General features: G+C 44.6%; 1 protein-coding gene across 1 annotated transcript in view; it reads right to left on the bottom strand.

The window, feature by feature from the left end:
* The window catches only part of Ccdc170 (coiled-coil domain containing 170), a 74852-nt gene that overhangs the window by 6728 nt on the left and 45408 nt on the right, over positions 1 to 22716 (bottom strand). Inside the window, exons 7-9 of the mRNA XM_045158470.1 lie at positions 17175 to 17375; positions 10787 to 10960; positions 6649 to 6891 (exon numbers count right to left, since the gene is read on the bottom strand). Coding sequence (XP_045014405.1) covers positions 6649 to 6891; positions 10787 to 10960; positions 17175 to 17375 — 618 coding nt within the window. The remainder of the gene's footprint in view (positions 1 to 6648; positions 6892 to 10786; positions 10961 to 17174; positions 17376 to 22716) is intronic.

A 22716-nucleotide genomic window follows, 5' to 3' on the forward strand; every position in this document is an offset into this window, starting at 1 on the left:
GAGAACTAAATTTCTGTGCTTTAGAAACCACACAGCTTGTGGCATTCTGTTATAGCATCCATAAGGCTAAGATACCTTTCTAGGCAGAAAAGAGGCCAAGGGCAGACATGCTGGGAGTAGACACAACTTCTGAACTGGCTCCATCTGGGGAAGAGACAAAAAGCTCTTGGGAAGCTGCCAGTTGATGTGGGCCTAGCAGTCAAGAAAGCAAAAGAATAACTTCTACGGGGTGTGGAAATATGAAGAAAATAAAGTTGATCATATCCTCCACCACCCTCTATTATCTAACTCTCTTGTCCCCTACCTCTCCAGCAAAGTCCTTTATCTTTCCAACTAGTCCCTCCCCCGCCACACTTTTTTTTTTCGTTTGTTTTTTGGTTTTTGTTTTTTTTAGGAAGGGTCTCACTCTATCCCAGGCTGACCTGGAATCCACTACGTAGTCTCAGGATGGCCTCGAACTCACGGTGATCCTCCTACCTCTGCCTCCCGAGTGCTGGGATTAAAGACGTGCGCCACCACACCGGCTCCCCTCCCCTTCTTTTGATGACCCAAAGTATTTCACTGGGGTTGCTTACAGAAACATGGTTGAGGTATGATTGACAGGAACACCGTACCAGTGGCCCTTCCCTCCATCCTCTATCAACCATTAACTGTATACAGATCCTTGGGAAGGGGTGGGCCCCATGAGCTCCTTCCCCCTCTAGGGTAGCATGGACCCAATCTTGTGCACATAATTACAGCTGCTATGAGTTCAAGAATACGATAACCATGCCACCCAAAGTCAGCATTCCACACCTCCCCCACCCCACCTTCCTCCTTTTTTTTTTTCTAGAAATGGAGAATGCTCCATTCTTTTTTTTTTTAAATTTTTATTTTATTTTATTTATTTATTTGAGAGTGACAGACACAGAGAGAAAGACAGATAGAGGGAGAGAGAGAGAATGGGCGCGCCAGGGCTTCCAGCCTCTGCAAACGAACTCCAGACGCGTGCGCCCCCTTGTGCATCTGGCTAACGTGGGACCTGGGGAACCGAGCCTCGAACCAGGGTCCTTAGGCTTCACAGGCGAGCGCTTAACTGCTAAGCCATCTCTCCAGCCCACCTTCCTCCTTATATTTGTTTCTCTCCTTGGAGGAGGTGATGTAGATATCCCATGTATGACTGAGCAATCGAGCATCACCTATTCTCATCACTTTCACCAGATATGACTCTCTGCAGTTACCATTTCCCACTGGAAACTTCTCTGACCAAAGCTGATGGCAGCACTCATCTATGAGCATAAGCAGTAAGAAGGAACTTTGAAGGACACAATTGTCCCTGTAGAAAAATAACACAATAATTTCCCCCACCAAAGCCTTCCCAGCCACCTGTTGTTTGACCTCCTTTAAAGCACTAGATATGAATTTCCTTCAGGGGGGCAGACCTGAAATCCAACTAGAAAATAGTTAGTTACTCCTGTAACAAATTTACCACTATTGCATCTGGTGGACACATTTAGTTTGGGTGGTCGATGCTCTTACATGCAGTGTCCATAGCTGAGTAAGAATGTTGAGAGCCAGGTGCAGTGGCGCACACCTTTAATCCCAGCACTCAGGAGGCAGAGGTAGGAGGATCCCCATGAGTTCGAGGCCACCCCGAGACTCCATAGTGAATTCCAGGTCAGCCTGGGCTAGAGTGAGAGCCTACCTCAAAAAAACAAAAAAGAAGGGCTGGAGAGATGGCTTAGAGGTTAAGCGCTTGCCTGTGAAGCCTAAGGACCCCAGTTCGAGGCTGGGTTCCCCAGGTCCCACGTTAGCCAGATGCACAAGGGGGCGCACACGTCTGGAGTTCGTTTGCAGAGGCTGGAAGCCCTGGCGCGCCCATTCTCTCTCCCTCCCTCTATCTGTCTTTCTCTCTGTGTCTGTCGCTCTCAAATAAATAAATAAATAAATAATGAACAAAAAATATTTAAAAAAAAAAAAAAGAAGAAGCATGTTGAAAACAATTCTATCCCGGCAACCTCCATGACATCCTTTGCGCTAAGAGCTAGCCAGCAGGAAGGGAGTCTCCAGCCCAATTCCAGCTTGAGTTCTCTGTGTCCTGATACCTGAGCACGTAATATCTTCAGCAACAGGGTCGTACTATGCAGCTCAGGTGGACAACCAACAGCAGTGGGAAGGGCCAGTATTGTCAGGGGCCACCCTGACCAACAACCCACAGAGAGGTAGCCCACTCTTGGCACTTAGATTTTAATCTGTGGTTTTGAAAAGCAGCTTAAACAACCCATGCAGGATACCACCCATTTAAACTCCTAGGTGTTTTTTTTTTTTTCTTCTAAATTTTACTTTTTAATTTATCTGGCCAAGTATCAGATTTCATGCATCATTAGTTTTGGTTGACCTTCCTCCTCTGCCTCCCTATCCCCCTATTTAAACCTTCTCATTGCCAGCATTCACTTTCCTATCGCATACATTCTACTGCCCTCCACTCACACTCATAATGATTTCTTTAATTTATTTATTTGAGGGAAGTAGATATAGATAGATAGATAGATAGATAGATAGATAGATAGAGATATAGATACAGATATAGATATATATGGCATACATATAATAAATACTATGTATGTATATATACAATTATGTAGATTGGGGAGGTGGAGAGAGAAAGAGAGAATGGGCACACCGGGGTCTCCAGCCACTGCAAATGAACTCCAGGTGCATGCACCACAGGTGCATCTGGCTTACGTGGGTCCTGAGGAATCGAGCCTGGGTCCTTAGTCTTGGCTGGCAAGTGCCTTAACCACTAAGCCATCTCTCCAGCCCTCCAGTCACTGTTAAAACCTCCTTTCCTCCCTCTCTTGGAACTCTTTTAGTTTCCTAAGCTCTACACATAAATACACACATATAAATACCCCCACATAAATGCACATATATAAAAATTAAAAGGTAGGATCCACATATGAGGGAGAAAGTTTGCTTTAACACCACCTGTGGTGTTTGTTTAAATAAACACCACTTTTTTTTTAAATTTTTTATTTATTTATTTGAGAGCGACAGACACAGAGAGAAAGACAGATAGAGGGAGAGAGAGAGAATGGGTGCGCCAGGGCTTCCAGCCTCTGCAAACGAACTCCAGACGCATGCGCCCCTTGTGCATCTGGCTAACGTGGGACCTGGGGAACCGAGCCTCGAACTGGGGTCCTTAGGCTTCACAGGCAAGCGCTTAACCGCCAAGCCATCTCTCCAGCCCATAAACACCACTTTTTAAAACAAAGTGATCGTCCATTCAAAGATCCCTTTAGCATACAAGCTGCCTCAGGGCTACAGAGAGAATAGATATCCAAATGGGGGAAGTTGCTGGGATGGATATGTTCAATTCAAATCCTTGCATGACTCAGAGAAATACATTCATCCTTTCTGTTCTGATTGAGAAAACATTGGGAATGGGCTGTCTCCTGGAGGTGATGGGCACAGCTTGAATAGTAGCAGCAACTCCTAATGAGAAGAAGAAATATTCTGAAAAAGACAGAGATTTTTATTACAACCCCAAGGGCTGTCTGAATTTCCTGCCAGGGAACAAGAGCAAGGAGGGGAACGCTAAACCCAGACACCAGGCAGAGCTGAGAGCCAGAGGCAGTGACGGAGGCTCAACCTCCTGAAACCAAGCTGACAACAGTTTCCTGGGAGTGGATGGGACTAAATCCATTTCTTAATCCGCCCCCCTCCAGGGAACTTCTCAAACCAGCCCAGAGTTCAGCAAGCAGCTGCCCCTAACTCTCTTCCAGCAGGACAGAAGTGGCCATAAACAAGATGAATGTGCCACTTGGAGTCCAGCCAGGAGCGAGACGGTTCCCAGGGTGCTGCTCATGGTAAACACTGCCGTGCCGTCTGCCTCCTCAGGGTAAGAACTGTGAAAGCTGGGGGACAAGTCTCTCTCATGCACAAGTGTCAACAGCCCAGACGGGAAAGGGGATCACATTAAAATTCTAACGGGCTGGCTGCCCTCAGAATCTACTTCTCTGGCTGTAGTTGTTACAGACGGTACACTGAGATCACCCTGACAGGGACCGGGCACTGGGCACAGGTCTGTGAATGAAGTGGGGCTACTCCACTGTGGGGTCACAAGATGCTGGGATCCCCTGATGCCGTGCCCATCTTTGAAGAGGACCACAAGGATAAGCTAGGTAGTAAGACAGCAGAAACCAAAGGAAATTACTCAACAGTCCAGTCTCAGCCCTCTTCCTTGCCCCGACTAGCCAACTTAGGAGCACAGGTACCCATGCTCCAAAAGCAAATGCTCTGCCCATGCAGGCCTCACTCACTGTGCACAGCGAGAAGAATACGGGATCTCCAAGCCAGCCAAGAAGCCCGCAGATCTGCAGGATCAGAGCTGACTCCAAGACAGAGGAGCAAGGTCACAATGTTTGGGTGGGGACCAAGTTCATGAGGAAGGATTATGGGGAGCAGCTGTCATGTGTGGGAGATACCAGAGTCAGAATGGAAAGAACTTTGCAGGTGGCGGAAGGCCCCTGTGAGTTCCTCCTTGTGAGATGTCACAAAGAGACTAATGGCTTTCTGCTGGTTTGGGTCATCTTGCTGCTGAGTTTTGGCCACAGTTCCCTACTGGAGTTAGGCCACATGGGACAGACTGATAGCTGATAGCTCTCCACCACATGAACTAGCCTTCCTTTCTTTCTTGCTGCCTGGAATTAAGAGTCATTTCTCAGGCTGACTTCATATAATGACGTCTAGGGACTAAGTTCTGACCAGCGAAGACCTAAGAAGTGTGGTGCCATTCCTGGAAAACATCCTTCTATCCTTTCTTCTGCCTGGTAACTGGAATGAGGCTAGGGCTTGCAGGAGTTGGGTTGGGGGGCAGCAAACACCAGAATTGGTAAGAAACTCCGTATCAAGGAAAAACAGACAGGTAGATCACATACATGTGCATACACCACATACTCCGCACCACACACAGCTGCAAAGACAAAATATCAAGCTAGGTGGGTGGCACATGCCTATATAACCCAAGCACTCATGAGGCTGAGGCAGGAGGATCGTAAAATTTGAAGACAGCCTGCGCTACACCGAGAAAGACCCTGTCTCAGGAAGAAACAAAAGCAGTACAGGGCTTTGTCCCGAGAGCAGAAAGGGGGACTATTCCCGAAAACAGCGTGCCCACTCCGCATGCCCAGAGGCCAGCTTCCCCTCTGATGGCCTGCTTCCAGATTCAGGAACATTCCAGAAATGGGCCTCAGGGTGCTTGTCCGCACAGGACCTGGTTGCTCTTAGTCACTATATTGGTGACCCACAGCTATGGGGACGCATGCACATTGAGCGTCACGTGCCACAATGGTGCTCCGTACATGGTATTTAAACATTTTTAGTAAGTTCCTTTAAGTATTTTTGTCTTTCTTCTCTGTATTCAGTGGAAGGCAGACACTCTGACCCTTTCTGCAGCATGGGCTGCAATTCTTCCCAGCAAAGTGTCCATGTTCTAATTCCCCTAAGCAAACACTGTGCGGTAAGTCCCTCCCTCGGTCCTCAGCCCACAGTCACACCCCCCAGGGAATGGTTTTTTGTTTTTGTTTTTGTTTTTTTTTTCCTATTCTTCTCATTGGTCCTCTTTGACTGACTCACCCCACAGTAGTTGAAACTTTACTTGAAGAGCTGAAGGTACGACTTTGGTATAATAATCTGATTCATTTAAGCTTTGGAATTTCTCCACACTTATAGAAAACCAGACAAGTTTGGTCGGTTTTAAGTGTAATTCAACTTATTTTATTAATTAGTTATACTTGTAGCATTGGGGTTTGAACTCCGGGACCCCTGTGCATAGTAGGCAAGGATTCTACCACTGAGCTATTTCCCCCAAGTCTTGATGATATTTTTCCTGGTGTGTGTACTATAAGGCCTTCATTGTTCAGCACAAACTTCTCTTTTTTTTCTTCTTTTTTGATTTTTTTTGCTCATTTTTATTTATTTATTTGACAGTGACAGAGACAGAAAGAGGCAGAGAGAGAGAGAGAGAACGGGCGCGCCAGGGCTTCCAGCCACTGCAAACAAACTCCAGACGCGTGCGCCCCCTTGTGCATCTGGTTAATGTGGGTCCTGGGGAATTGAGCCTCGAACCGGGGTCCTTAGGCTTCACAGGCAAGCGCTTAACCGCTAAGCCATTTCTCCAGCCCACAAACTTTTCTTTTTGCTGGAGTGTGTGTGTGTGTGTGTGTGTGTGTGTGTAACACACTGGGTGTGAGTATGTGTATCAAGGTGTGGGTGGTGTGCATGTTTGGTATGGTGTGGGACCCTAAGCACTAGCCAGTGGCCAGGGGTGCTCACCTGCAGTGGCCCGAGAAAAACCTCTAGTACCTCATTCCATCTCTCTTCCACTTCCTCTCGTTGTGAGCCAGAGCCTCAAAACAATTCTGACTGTGGAGTTTGCAGGGCCCCAACAATTCCTGGAATTCTTGGGTGTCTGCTATTTACATGGGATCTGGAGATTCGAACCCGGGCAGTCTCAGGCCCCCTTGGGCCCTCATGCTTGTGCAGGAAGTAACTTAACTCCTGAACCATCCCTCTAGTATCTTTTATTTATTTATTTATTTATTTTTATTTTACAAGCTCTGATGGAAACCAGCAGAAAACAGCACAAGCATGGAGCCGCACACTTGCCTTAAGCTCGCTGGCATCGGCCAACTTGGCTTTGAGCTCCGTGTTGGAGTCCCGAGATGCGCCCAGCTCCTTCTGCAGTCTCTCCACCTTCTTCTCCAACTTCCTGATGGTGGCCTGGGCCTCATCTCTCTCCACAGCCACGGCTGTGCGAGCCTGCTTCTCCTCCTGCAGCTGGGCAATTTTCTGTCGGAGGAGATTCATATGCAATTCTTTGTTTTCCAGTCTTTCTTTCTGAGTCTTCAGCTGGTTTGATACAAGCATTATTTAAAGGAGAAAAAAAAAATTGATCAGTAAATATAAATTACTTATCCAGATAATGTCAATTTCTATCTATACTTCAAAGAGCCTAATTTGTAAACCCTCCAAAAAGAAAAAAGAGGTCACGGGGTTCCTTTTCCTGATGGCATTTTTTTTATTCATAATTTTTCAAAGAATTAATTTTGTAGCTGCAAAGCATGGGACAAAAGAGCCACAGAAAATGTGCAAGAGAGCCGCCTCTCCAAGGCCACCTCTCTCCAGTATCCCATGCAGCATAATCAAAATGTGAAATTACTTTTAAGATTAATAAAATAGGCTTATCAAGGATAGAATATAATGAGGCACAGACAAAATTGTCTTCAAAACTCAATATCCATGACACCTGCACTGTGATTTCTGAAACAAGATAGGGCACAAATCAGTATTCTGAACGTGCCCTGGCTAATTTGAGTCCCTTACAACTGGGCTGAGTGGTACCCAGTATGAAAACTGATGCCTCCTTATAGTCATATACGCCAGGGAAACTTTTCAGCAAGCTTTCTTCACACACTTAAAATCTTAGAAACAGGGCTGGAGAGATGGCTTAGTGGTTAAGCGCTTGCCTGTGAAGCCTAAGGACCCCGGTTTGAGGCTCGATTGCCCAGGACCCACGTTAGATGCACAAGAGGGCACATACATCTGGAGTTCATTTTCAGTGGCTAGAGGCCCTGGCGCACCCATTCTCTCTCTCTCTCTCTTTCTATCTATCTATCTATCTCTCTGTCACTCTTAAATAAATAAATAAACAAACAATTTTTAAAAATCTTAGAAACAGCTAGGTGTGGTGGCGCCTGCCTTCAATCCCAGCACTTGGGAGGCAGAGGTAGGAGGTTCGCTTTGAGTTCGGGGTCACCCTGAGACTACATGGTGAACACACACGCACACAGACACATGTCAAGTATATGTGGAGGCCAGAGGACAACTTTAAAGTCCATTTTTTCAGATGCCATCCACCTGTTTTCTAAGACAGGATCTCTCGCTGACATGAAGCTCACCACATAGAAAGCAACAGAGAAAGAGGCAGAGAGAGAGAATGGGTGCGCCAGGGCCTCCAGCCACTGTGAATGAACTCCAGACGCGTGCGCCCCCTTGTGCATCTGGCTAACGTGGGACCTGGGGAACCGAGCCTCGAACCGGGGTCCTTAGGCTTCACAGGCAAGTGCTTAACCACTAAGCCCTTATTATATAATTCTTTTTTTTTTAAAGTAATCTTTTTTTTAATTTTTATTTATTTATTTGAGAGCGACAGACACAGAGAGAAAGACAGATAGAGGAAGAGAGAGAGAGAATGGGCGTGCCAGGGCTTCCAGCCTCTGCAAACGAACTCCAGACGCGTGCGCCCCCTTGTGCATCTGGCTATCGTGGGACCTGGGGAACCGAGCCTCGAACCGGGGTCCTTAGGCTTCACAGGCAAGTGCTTAACCACTAAGCCCTTATTATATAATTCTTAAGAAGGAGTCTTACTGGGTATTAAGAAAGGAAACAGTTATCTGAGGAGAATCTGAAAGCGTCACAGCTCTGTTTTAACATCCCTTGACGGTAATCCGGTTTGCCTGCCCTCCCCTATAAAGTATTTCCCTCAGATACAGTAAATTGAGGAAGTGGCCAAATGAAAACAGAGCCTCTTCTATGACACAGGAGCTCAAAAATGTTGTTTATTGAAATTAGCTGCCCCCTGGGGTGTGTGTCATCCCCACTGGAATATGCAGAAAGGAGAAAGAGAGGTGCGCAATTCGTCTGAGGTTGCCCAGCCTGGTGGGGCCAAACTGGGGACCCAGATGGGACTCATTAAACAGCCTCTCTACTAGAATGTTCTCCCAAGAACTATTATGAAAACACATCTGTGTTTTCCTTTTTCTTTCTCCAATACCAATAACTGCATGACTGATCATTGTACTTTATTCCTCTCATCTACTCAGCCATTCATTCATTTGGTCTCAACTGCTTCTAAGTCTTCGTTCCAGTGAGTGAGAAGTAAGGGCTTCTCTACTTTCGAGTGCAAAATAGCGTCTATCCACGCGGGGACTGATAGAATTCCCCCAGTCCACCTGTCTTCTCGCTGTAGTAGAAACCGCGGGATCCAACTGCTGTGTTTGCAAGTCTGCCTTTCAGCCAGCTGTGGCCATTAGAACACACACTGTGGCCAAGGATGTAAACACAAGTTCACCTAGTAACTTCCAGGCACCCACTTAAAAAAAGAAAAAAGAAAAAACACTTGGGCTGGAGAGACGGCTTAGCAATTAAGGCACCTGCCAGCAAAGCCAAACAACCCAGGTTTGTTTCCCCAGTACCATGTAAAGCCAGATGTACAAGGTGTCACGTGCATCTGGAGTTCATTTGCAGTGGCAAGAGACGATGGCACGCCCATTTTCTCGATATATAGATACAGATACATAATAGATTATAGATTTGATAGATAGGTAAGAGATAGATAGATAGATAGATAGATAGATAGATAGATAGATAGATAGACATATACATATATGTGTGTGTGTGTGTGTATATATATATATATATATATATATATATATATATATATATATATATTCTGGAGAGATGGCTTAGTGGTTGTGCACTTGCCTGCAAAGCCAAAGGACCCAAGTTCAATTCCCCAGGACCCACGTTAGCCAGATGCACAAGGGGGCGCACGTGTCTGGAGTTTGTTTGCAGAGGCTGGAGGCCTGGTGCACCCATTCTCTCTCTCTCTCTCTCTCTCTCTCTCTCTCTCTCTCTCTCTCTCTCAAATAAATAAATAAAAATAAAATATTAAAAAGATATATATCTGCCTCTTTCTCCAAATACATTAAATTAAATTAAAAACATCACTCACACGTTCTTTTTAACCCTCTTCTTCTCTTTCTCCATCCTGCTGCATGGAACACAGATCTAATATTTAACCATGAGCATAAGGGCCACTGTAGAGGCGGGTGGTTCATGAGTAGACAGGAGTCAGTTCCTCGAGGACCGAACAGAGCAGCGCAGTCTTGCCTGCCAGAAGCTGCGTGTCTCCAGAAATAATGTGCAAAAAGATTTATTTTCTTTTTCTCTTTTTTTTTTTTTTGGAGGGGGGAGCAGAGTAGAGGTGGAGGCTGGGGAACAACCTCAGGTGTTGGTCCGCAGGAACACCATCCACCTTTGTGAAACAGACTGTCTCATTGGCTGGGAGCTCATCCCTTAGGTAAGACTAGCTAGCCTCAGAGATCTGCCTCACTCCACCTCCCCAGTGCGGGGATTACAGGTGTGCTCACCACACTGCGTTTCTTTTTACATGGGTATGAGGAGTCGAACTTGAGTCCTCATGCTTAGCCAACACTGGCCGCCTGCAGTCCCTCCTCAGCTAGAAGTCTGACTTGTTTCAGCCACTGTATTTGTTGCTGTGTAACTCCCAGTGACATGTAGACATAGGGACAGACAGACATCCTCATCAAATCCTCAAGCCCAGAATTGAGACTCAACTTCTAAATACATTTTTTAGGCAAGTCCAACAGAATGACATTTTTATGAGAGAGAGTGAGAGCAAGAGAAAGAGAGAATTGGTGCAACAGGGCCTCCAGACACCATAACCAAACTCCAGCCATGTGCGCCACCTTCTGTACATGTACAATCTTGTGCATGCATCACCTTATGCATCTGGCTTACGTGGGATCTGGGGAGTCAAACATGGGTGCTTAGCCTTCACAGGCAAGTGCCTTGACCACTAAGCCATCTCTCCAGCCCTCAATACATATTTTTATAACATGCTTCCTAACAACCATGGTGGGAATAAACCCTCTTTCAGTATTTCAATTTTCCAGTAGTGTTTTTGGGGGATGGGGGTGCTACTAAGATCAATACTACCTACCTTTCTCTGTAAATTGTGAGCGATGGTCTTGTTTTCAAGGACAGCATTGCTCTCGAGGCGGACCAGCTGTTCTGTGCGAGCTAAAACTATATCCAGGCGCATGTCAAAGCCAAGTTCAGCAGCCATCTGGTTCAGTTTCATTTTCTCTGAAAGCCGGTCCAGAAACTTAAGATACTAAACCCCAAAACACAATGCAAATGGGACAGAAACATTAAGTTAATATGCAATCTCCCAGAATCTTCTTTCTCACAAGCTTACAGGTGGTTCTCTTTATCCAGCCTAAAGGCTGAACACAACCCCAATATTTGGTAATAAATGTCTGAAACCTGCCACCAATTCCCTACCCAGTCTTCATTCAAATACTCTGCACTGTCCTGGTCTGTGAACACATGAACACAATGTTCAACTTAATGCTCGATTTAAAGTTACATATCTTGAGACTGGAGAGATGGTTTAATGGTTAAGGCGTTTGGTTGCAAAGCCAAAGGACCTTGGTTCGACTCTCTAGGACCCACGTAAGCCAGATGTACAAGGGGGTGCATGTGTGTGGAGTTTGTTTGCAGTGGCTGGAGGCCCTGGCATGTCCATTCATTCTCTCTCTCTCTCTCTCCCTCCCTCTCTCTGTCTCTCTCCCTCTCCCTGTCTGCCTCTCTCTTTCTCTCTCAAATACATAAATTTAAAAATAAATAAAATATTTTTAAAAAATAAAATAAAATTACATATCTTGCTTGCAAAGCCTACCATCCCAGGCTCAATCCCCTAGCACCCATCTAAAGCCAAAGACAAAAGCACATGAAATTGGAATTCATTTGCAGCAGCAAGAGACCCTAGGATGTCCACTGTGGTTAGCTTGAATGTGATAGTCTGAATGTGAAAGTTGAATGCATGGCTCCATAGACTCAGCCGTTGTTTATTAAACTTCCTATCTGAGCCCCTAGAATGTCCACTAAAGGGTATGTCCCTGGAGGCAGATCTGAGCCCAGCCCACTAGGTGTATAGGGAGCAGCTGGAGCTCTGGACTTGCTATGGTGCCGGCTGAGGGTGGTGTCTCTGCTGGGATCTGTGAAAGGAAGCTGGCTGCTTCCACCACTGACGGTGTTCCGCTGGATCCTATAAGCCTGAAATAAATCCCTGCCTCTTATAAGCTGTGTCTTGTTGGATGTTTATCCCAGCAATGAAGAGATAACTACAACATCCAAACACAGAGAGAGAGATGTTAGAGAGAGAGTGAGAGAGAGGAATCCTGCCATATAATAAATTGGCTATGCCTTAATTCCATCCTGAGTTCTCTGCCTTGGCAAAGGCTGCTGAAACCCAGTACCTGAAATCCATCCATCCATCCATGTACCTTCTACAGGAGTTCTTCTGGCATCACTGGACCCTGGCCTCCAGGGTGCAAACTGGTGTATCTATGCACCTTTTTTTTTTTTTAAGTTTTTTGAGGTAGGGTCTCCCTCTAGCCCAGGCTGACCTAGAATTCACTATGTAGTCTCAGGGTGGCCTTGAACTCACGGCAATCCTCCTACCTCTGTCTCCTGAGTGCAGGGTTTAAAGGCATGCGCCACCACGTCCAGCCTTTTTTTTTTTTTTTTTTTTTTACTTAACTATTATTGCATCCTACAGACGACTCCAAGGTCAAAGCTCTCCACAAGCACAAAAGTTGAACAGTGTTTTGGGATTAAGTTAAAATGCTTTAAAATGTTTCTTTCTAAGTGCTTTATGCAGCAAGGCTATACGAATGGCATCCTCACATGAGCTATATGAAAAATGTTATAGCTCCTATCTTAGCAGACTAATGTTTGAATGCTGTGGATTACCTGACCTGCCAAGGCATAGAGTGATCCTAACTGCTTGCCGGATGAGTCAATCATTTTATCATAATGGCAGGATTTGGGTTCTATCTTCACTATTTCCTTCTCGTTGCAGTAACTTCTCATCCATATAGCACTCTCAGGCAATTAACATTTAAGTAAGTATAATTTTCTGCCATCTAAGCCTATCATCTTAAAGCCTAGAACTGTCGGTATTTTTAGCCACCAGGATGAAATGATCTGTAAACGTGTATTTTCTAATGCGGTTAAGTAGCATACAGATAAATACAATTTGATCTTCTCTTTACAAGACATGGTCTTTGCAAATACTGCGCATCTCACAGCACTGCGAGCATCTGCCGCTGGATTCTTTATTATCCCATGATCACTCCTCACGCAGCAGCCGCTCTCCTTTGGGAACTGTGTTGAGTTCTCAAGCTGTATGCGAACGTGACCTAAGTGCTGTGTCCTGCCTTTTACCTAAGAGTTGACACCTTGAGCCAGGCGTGGTGGCGCACGCCTTTAATCCCAGTGCTTGGGACAGAGGTAGGAGGATCACTGTGAGTTCAAGGCCACCCTGAGACTACAGGGTAAATTACAGGTCAGCCTGGGCTAGAGTGAGACTCCACCTTGAAAAAACAAAAAAAAAGAGTTGACACCTTGTATAGGAAGAAACTACTGGCCCTATTTTCTGTTTCTCCATTGGCTTTCATGGACCTACAAAAGGTGTTGCAGTCAGGTTCTCATTGCTGGCAGAAATCCACGACCAAGAGCAGGTTGGGGTGGGGAAAAGGGGGTTATTTTGGCTTACAGACTTGAGGGGAAGCTCCATGATGGCAAGGGAAAGATTAGCATGAGCAGAGGATGGACTTCACCCCCTGGCCAATATAAGGTGGACAATAGCAACAGGAGAGTGTGACAAACAATGGCAAAGGAACACTCGCTATAAGACCCAAGCCCGCCCACAACAATAAACTGTCACCAAGAGGTAATAATTCCCAGTCTCCATCAGCTGGGAACCGCATTTTCTTATGATCCAGTCTTCTTTGAATCCCCTAACTGGACTCTCTGCCTCTGGACTCTAGACCCTCTGAGTCATGACATAAACATTCCTTTCCTCAAAAAGACTCTTTGTCTTTCCATTGCCCATATGTAAGTGCCTACAAACTTCTCCTGATCTACCTCTATGGTTCCTACTCACAGTGTTCCTGATCTACCTCCATGCTTCCTACTCACAGTTCTCCTGATCTACTCCATGCTTCCTACTCACAGTTCTCCTGATCTACCTCCATGCTTCCTACTCACAGTTCTCCTGATCTACCTCCATGCTTCCTACTCACAGTTCTCCTGATCTACCTCCATGCTTCCTACTCACAGTTCTCCTGATCTACCTCCATGCTTCCTACTCACAGTTCTCCTGATCTACTCCATGCTTCCTACTCACAGTTCTCCTGATCTACTCCATGCTTCCTACTCACAGTTCTCCTGATCTACTCCATGCTTCCTACTCACAGTTCTCCTGATCTACTCCATGCTTCCTACTCACAGTTCTCCTGATCTACTCCATGCTTCCTACTCACAGTTCTCCTGATCTACCTCCATGCTTCCTACTCACAGTTCTCCTGATCTACCTCCATGCTTCCTACTCACAGTTCTCCTGATCTACCTCCATGCTTCCAACTCACAGTTCTCCTGATCTACCTTCATGGTTCCTACTCACAGTTCTCCTGATCTACTCCATGCTTCCTACTCACAGTTCTCCTGATCTACTCCATGCTTCCTACTCACAGTTCTCCTGATCTACTCCATGCTTCCTACTCACAGTTCTCCTGATCTACCTCCATGCTTCCTACTCACAGTTCTGCTGACCTACCTCCATGCTTCCTACTCACAGTTCTGCTGACCTACCTTCATGGTTCCTACTCACAGTTCTCCTGATCTACTCTATGCTTCCTACTCACAGTGTTCCTGATCTACCTCCATGCTTCCTACTCACAGTGTTCCTGATCTACCTCCATGCTTCCTACTCACAGTTCTCCTGATCTACCTCCATGCTTCCTACTCACAGTTCTCCTGATCTATCTCCATGGTTCCTACACACAGTTCCCTTGATCATCTCCATGGTTCCTACTTATCTGTGGCATTTGCCTCTAGTCTCACCAAGCTTCAAGGTCCAGGACCTTCTACATTTCCTGTACCGTCCTGTTTTGTTCTTGAAGTTCCTGCCTCTTCTTATTGGTTGTTTATTGTTGTTTGTTTTGAGATAAGGTCTCATTCTAGCAGCCCAAGCTGACCTGGAACTCAATATGTAGACCAGACTGGCCTCAAACTCACAGAAATCTTCCTATCTCAGCCAACCCAGCCATGCCCACCTTTTCTACCTGACAAATTTCCACTCATTCCATTTAAGGTTCCTGTCAAATGTCACCACTTCTTTGAAGATGAATTGTGGTGGCTAAGCTATCCCCCAGCAATGATCTGATAGGACCACTATCATATATGCAGCTTGTTGTCAATGAAAACATCACTGCCCAGGATGTGACTGCATGATTTTCACAGTCATTTATGATACTGTATGTGCTGTGGAAAAGAGAATGCTTGTTCTTCATCATTCAAGTCATTCCCATCTTGCCTCTGGCCATTGCCCCTTAACATTGCCATACTCCATCAATACAGGATGCTCTGTGAATATAGCATTACAAGACTTCATGGCTCCTGTTTAAATCATTTTCCCCTACAGTGCTTAGTCAGTAAAGTGCTTGCTATGCAACCATGAAGACCTGAGTTTAGCTCCCCAGCACCCACATCAAAAAGCCAGTTGAGCTGGAGAGATGGCTTAGCAGTTAAGACACTTGCCTGAAAAGCCTAAGGACCCAGGTTTGACTCCCCATTCCCACATAAAGACATATGCACAAGGTGGTACATGTGTGTAGAGTTCATTTGCAGTGGCTATAAGCCCTAGAATACTCTCTCTCTCTCTCTCTTTCTCTCTCTCTCTCTCTCTCCATCCATATATATATATATATATATATGTATATATGTATATATATGTATATATGTATATTACATATATATATATATATGTAATATATGTATACATATGTAATATATGTAATATATGTATACATATATATGTGTGTGTATATATATGTATATATATATATGTGTGTGTATATATATATATATGTATGTGTGTGTGTGTGTGTGTGTGTGTGTGTGTGTGTGTGTGTGTGTGTGTATCCTCTCAAATAAATAAATAAATTTTTAAAGCCACTCATGGCAGTGTATACCTGTAACCCTGAACTGGGAAGGGAGGGACAGGAAGATCCCTGAGGCTTGCTGGCTAGGTAGTGAGTGAACCCCAATTTCAGTGACAAATCCTGTCTCAAAATAATAAGGTAGAGAGCCACTTGTAACCACACATACACAGACACCCACACACAGTACACTTCTTCCTCACCGGGCGTGGTGGCGCATGCCCTTAATCCCAGCACTCAGGAGGCAGAGGTAGGAGGATCACTGTGAGTTGGAGGCCACCCTGAGACTACATAAGTGAATTGCAGGTCAGCATTGGTTAGAATGAAAAACTACCCTGAAAAGTCAAAATAAAATAAAGTTCTTCCTTTATAATATCTGCCCCCCACCTTTTTTACCATTATGATCCTACTTATCCCTCAAAGATGAATTTAACTATCTCCTCTATTGTAAAATCTCTTAATGCAGAAGTGCCTTTTCTAGTTTCTCACAGTTATTGTAGCATATATAGTATAGGATACAGAAAATTATCTGAATTCCTAGTGCTCTATTAAATTATGAGATTTCAAGGCAGGAGAGATAGCTTAGTAGTTAAGGGACTTGCCTACAAAGCCTAAGGACCCAGGTTCGATTCTCCTCTACCCACATAAGGACATATGCACATGATGGCGCATGCATCTGGAGTTCATTTTTAGTAGCTAGAGGCCCTGGTATGCCCATTCTCTCTTTCTCCCTCTTTCTCTCCTTCTCTCTATTTGTCTCTTTATCTTTTTTAATTTTTTTTATTTTTATTCATTTATTTGAGAGTGACAGAGAGAGAAAGAGTCAGAGAGAGAGAGAGAGAGAGAGAGAGAGAGAGAGAGAGAGAGAATGGGCACGCCAGGGCTTCCAGCCACTGCAAACAAACTCCAGATGCGTGCGCCCCCTTGTGCATCTGGCTAACGTGGGTCCTAGAGAATCGAGCCTTGAACCAGGGTCCTTAGGCTTCACAGGCAAGCACTTAACAGCTAAGCCATCTCTCCAGCCCTCTTTCTCTTTTTTTTAATTATGAGATTGCAAGTTTGGAAACTATGCATCATCCAAACTTTAGCTACCCCAAATTTTGAGTTTCATGGGCATTCAGTAAAGAGTTATTGAGTCTAGCTGAATTAATTTGAATAATGGAAGCACTAGACAATAAGAAGAGACTCACTGTTCCTTGGAATTCACTCATGACCATCAACATGATCAGCCTAAGAAATACAAAATTCAGAAGATTCTCGAGCAAAATTTGAGCCTGTGACAGATGCATGGACCCATGGGCACACCCCCAAGTTTATTACTTTTTGTTTCTCAGAATTCAAGTTGTCTCGCAAAACATCCCCAGAAACCAGCTCTCCTTCCAGGTGATTCAGCTGACCCTGAAGAGTCTCCAATTTGTTTTCTGCCTCGTGGGCCCGCTGAAGAGCTTTCTGGTGAAACTCAGACTCCTTTCCCAACTGTTCAACAAGCTCTGATATGTGGGCTTCAAGCTGGGAGGCCATCTGGAAAGAAAGAAGACAGGAGTGAGCCTGTTTGCTTTAGATGCAAACAAAGTGTTAAAATCTAGCACACAGCCCAAGTAGCAAAACCATTTAAGACACCCACTTCCAGATTTTTTGTAAAAATTCAATTAAAATAGGTCATCAGAAACTATATTTTCCTTTGTCTGAAACAGATCTGTATTTCAACAAGCTAATCAGTAAATATTTAGAGGTAAATAAATACCTCCAAAGTGACTATTAACTTCGGAGCTTAGTTGAAAAAGGATTCAGACAAAAAGTGCCTTAGAGTAAAATATGACAGATTAATTCTCCAAGAGATAGCAAGAGCCTGAATGTGCTCTACCAGTGTTTGCCTGTTTTCTATGTCTTCCCTGATTCCTAAAGTAGTAAATTTTTTTCTTTGCTATATCTGATAGATTTAATTAGCACTTCCTTGTTTGATTGATTTTGTTTATTATTATTGGTTTTTTTTTTTTTTTTGAGGTAGGGTCTTGCTCTAGCCCAGGCTGAGCTGGAATTCACTATGAAGTCTCAGGGTGGCCTCAAACTCACAGTGATCCTCCTACCTCTGCCTCCCGAGTGCTGGGATTAAAGGCGTGTGCCACCACGCCTGGCTCAATTGGTCTGTTTGTGAAAATATGTTATTTATTTATTTGTGAAAGAAACAAAGAATGGGCATGCCAAGACCTCCAGCCACTGCAAATGAACTCTAGATGCATGTGCCACCTCATGTAATCTGGTTTACATAGGTACTAGGGAATCTAACCTGACTTCTTAGGTTTTGCAGACAAGTGTCTTAACCACTAAGTCAGCTCTCCAGACCTGATTGGTCTATATTTAAATGGAACAGCAATGAGCACCTCTATTTAAATATGACTTCCTCTGCTGACATCATTTATGGATGCAAGGCCAATTGCTCAATGCTACTATGGATTGACTTAATTTGTATTTTAAATTTTTATCCTTATTTTTTTTAATTTTTTTTTGTTCATTATTTATTTATTTATTTGAGAGCGACAGACATAGAGAGAAAGACAGATAGAGGGAGAGAGAGAGAATGGGCACACCAGGGCTTCCAGCCTCTGCAAACGAACTCCAGACGCGTGCGCCCCCTTGTGCATCTGGCTAACGTGGGACCTGGGGAACCAAGCCTCGAACCGGGGTCCTTAAGCTTCACAGGCAAGCGCTTAACGGCTAAGCCATCTCTCCAGCCCTTTATCCTTATTTTTAATTTTTTATTTATTTGACAGAGAGAGAGACAGAGAATGGACATGCCAGGGCCTCTAGCCACTGCAGATGAACTCCGGATGCATGCGCCACCTTGCGCATCTGGCTAACGTGGGTCCTAGGGAATTGAACCTGGGTCCTTTGGCTTTGTAGGCAAATGCCTTAACCACTAAGTCATCCCTCCAGCCCTAATTTGTACTTTAAACATTATGACTTGAAATTTTAAAATCAAAAGGAAGGCCTGCTTTTGAGTTCATCTGATCATCCTTTCATTGAGTAGATCCTGAGATGGGGACATGGGAGGCTGTGCCTGGTGCTGGGAATACTATCACTACTAAGTTCTCCGTCAGATACTCAGGATGTGACCTGAGGCTCAGTTTCTTCATCTGTGAAAGGGGTACTACTGTCTGCTGGGCTTAGCTCACAGGACTGCACTGAATCCCAAATATGAGAATACATGCATGAGAAAGAGCCTTGGAGTTGTAATACATCACAAAGTACAACAGCCATATTCCATCTCACACAAAAGGAAATAGAAGGAGAGATGGCTTAAGGCATTTGCCTGCAAAGCCAAAGGACCCAGGTTCAATTCTCCAGGACCCATGTAAAGCCAGATGCACAATGCAGCGCATGCATCTGGAGCTCATGCAGTGGCTAGAGGCCCTGGAGTACCCATTTCCCCCAGCCACAAATAAATACCTTAAAAACAGAAATTTTATCAATCTAGGGTTTGTTTGCCTTAAAGTGATTAGACAAATGTAGTGTAATATTTAGGACTACCCTAAGATATATTTTCTACATGTATGTAACAATGCATAGTTCTGCATTGAGCAAGTCACAACTTAAATGATTTTTTTTAAAAATACTTTCAAGCTCCATCAAAGAATCATTTACCCAGAGAAAGTCTTCCACATAATTGACTAAAGATCACACAGTGGGATTTAACCTGGCAGCATTATGTTGTATAATAGCTATTCAAGTTCATCCTTCTATTGAATACTGATTATTTAGGCCCTAAACTCAGTACCCTAGACAGTGGTACTGATTCTACATAAAATAGTTATGTAGTAATATTACCATTTTAGCATTCAAAAGCTCAAAACCTCTTTAATATAGTGACTCCAGAAATTTCCCTGGTGTTTATTTCCTTCCTCAGAATTCTTGTTGACAGATACAGGACAGTTCAAATTAAAAACAAAAATGGGCTTAAGAGATGGCTCAGCAGTTAAGGTGCTTGCCTGCAAAACCTAATGACCTAGGTTTAATTCTCCAGTACCCACATAAAACTAGATACAAAAAAAAAAAACAAAACTAGATACACATAATGATGGTGCATGTATCTAGCGTTCATTTGTAGTGACTGGAGGCCCTGGAACCCATATTCATTCTCTCTCTCTTTCTCCTATCTCTGCTTACAAATAAATAAATAAATATTTTTAAAAAAACAGAAAATAACCTTTGTTTTTTTATTTCTAGTTGTCTATACAACCATGCATAAAACAAGAAGAGAAAGGGGGTTGTAGGAAGTGACTTTGATCATGCTGTATTTATGGAAATTGTTAATAAAAAAGTTTTTAAAGGGTTGGGGAGATGGCTAAGTGGTTAAAGGCTCTTGTTTGCAAAGCCTAATGGCCTAGGTTGAATTCCCCAGTACCCACATAAAGCCAGATGCACAAGGTGGAACATGTATCTGGAGTTTGTTTGCTGTGGCTGGAGACCCTAGCATGCCCATTCTCTCTATCTCTCTTCTATCTCTCTCCACTTGCAAATAAATAAGGTAAAAAAAAAGTGGACATAATTTTTGAAAAAGAATAAACAACTTAATTTTTAATATTTACTTTTATTTATTTGAGAGAGAGAGAATGGGTGTATCACGGTATCTAACCACTGCAAACAAACTCCAGATACATGTGCCACTTTATGCATAGGGCTATATGTGGGTACTGGGGAATCGAACCCAGGTCCTTAGGCTTCGCAGGCAAGCACTGTAACCACTGAGCCATCTCTCCAGCTCCTAACAACTCAATTTCTGTAAATGAAAAAGTCACTGTAGGGCTAGGGAAATAGCTTCGTTAGTAAAGCACATTCATAAATTCAAGCCCCAGAAGTCATGATTAAACAAACCTAAACATGGGCCAGGCACGGTGGCGCGCGCCTTTAATCCCAGCATTAGGGAGGCAGAGGTAGGAGAATCGCCGTGAGTGTGAGGCCACCCTGAGACTCCATAGTGAATTCCAGGTCAGCCTGTGGGAAAAAAAATACACACACACACACACACACACACACACACACACGAATCTAAACATGGTATAGCGTACCTTTAATACCAGCACTGGGGAAATGGAGATGGGCAGATCCCTGGGGCTCACTGGACAGACAATCTAAGCTAGGTAGGCAAATTTGGGCCGATGAGAGACTAAAAGCAGGTAGCTTGAGCCTGAGGTTGTTCCCTGACCTCCACACGCATGCACTCGCCCGTGCACACCCCACACACACACACACATAGGCACACATGCACACACAAAGGCACTGCAGTGAACTACCCTTCAGTAACAAGCCACCTAGCATTTGGAAATAAAGTCTCAAGGCCCCAAACAGAGATAATTCACCTCCCAAGGACAAGGATTGGCTGGTTTCTCAGAGAGGCACTTTGCTCTGTGATTAAACCAGACAGCAGCAGAGGTACGCTGCACTGAGAAAAGCTTCGGGGCCACATGAGGAATAGTGTCTTTTGGACGTAAACAACCTTGTCCTATTGTTCAAGGCACGGTTTTCACTTAGGAAGCATATAAAATAAGTTACCAGGCAGGGGGACCATAATGTCAACCAAATTCCCTTTCTTCCTGTCCATATGTGCAGCCAACCATGTTGACAAAGTAACCCTGCCCCTCCTTTGTTCACGTCAACATTTATTAGCCATTGTTGAGTTGGGCATTAGCAAAAAGTGTGTGTGTGTGTGTGTGTGTGTGTGTGTGTGTGTGTGTGTGTGTGTTCAAACACCCCAGGTCCCTCACAATGAGGCTTACTTTGACACAAGCTTTTGCAGAAATAATCAAATTGCAATGTGATCATTAGGATGGGATCTGGTCATTTTATTCACTGTCTTCATAAAGAGGGGAAATTTGGACTCAAAGACAGATATGCATAAAAGGAAGACAGTGTGAAGACCCCAGGAGGATAGCAAACCTCCCCCACCCCACCCCCAAAGAGTTCCTGAGGCCATCAGAAGCCAGGTGAGTTCGGAACAGATCTTCACACCCTCAAAAGAAGCCAAACCCTAAAAGCCGGGCATGGGGCTGGAGAAATGGCTTAGTGGTTAAACGCTTGCCTGTGAAGCCAAAGGATCCCGGTTCGAGGCTTGATTCCCCAGGACCCACGTTAGTCAGATGCACAAGGGGATGCATGCATCTGGAGTTCGTTTGCAGTGGCTGGAAGCCCTGGCGCACCCATTCTCTCTTTCTCTCTCTGTATGTCAATCTCAAATAAATAAATAAAAATAACAAAAAAAAAATTTTTTAAAAGCCAGGCATGGTGGTGCACACCTTAAATCCCAGCACCTGGGGGGCAGAGGTAGGAGGAACACCATGAGTTCAAGGCCACCCTGAAACTACAGAGTGAATTCCAGGGGGTCAGTCTGGGCTAGAATGAAACCCAAAGAAAGAAGGAGGAGGAGGAGAAGCCACCACCAACCCTAACAACACCTTGACTTTGGAGTTAGGGAGTTAGGAGGCTGGGGAAGCTAGACAGATGCCTTTGCACCCAGAGGTGACTTTGGAAAGTATTTTGTGAGAGTTATGTGGTTGTGGAAGTCCAGTGGGGTTTCTGGTGAGATGTCTGCTTTAGTGAGTGGCAGGATTAGGGATAGCAGGAGAAGGATGAGGGGCTGAGGAACTGGGAGGATGAAAGGGGCAAGGAGGGGAGGAGTACTTTGGGACGGCACCCTCTGGACATAAAGTCAGTGGAGCATTCATGACCTCACAGAGGATGCTGCCTCCTCCATAGACCTGCATGACAAAACACAAGATCCTACTTACAAGAAGAGTTCAGTGGAATGGGGGCTGGGAGACAAAAGAGGGTAATGGGAGGGGATTGTGAAATTATAGTATGTTCATAT

Source organism: Jaculus jaculus, chromosome 9 (assembly GCF_020740685.1).
Source record: "Jaculus jaculus isolate mJacJac1 chromosome 9, mJacJac1.mat.Y.cur, whole genome shotgun sequence".
Taxonomy (NCBI): domain Eukaryota; kingdom Metazoa; phylum Chordata; class Mammalia; order Rodentia; family Dipodidae; genus Jaculus; species Jaculus jaculus.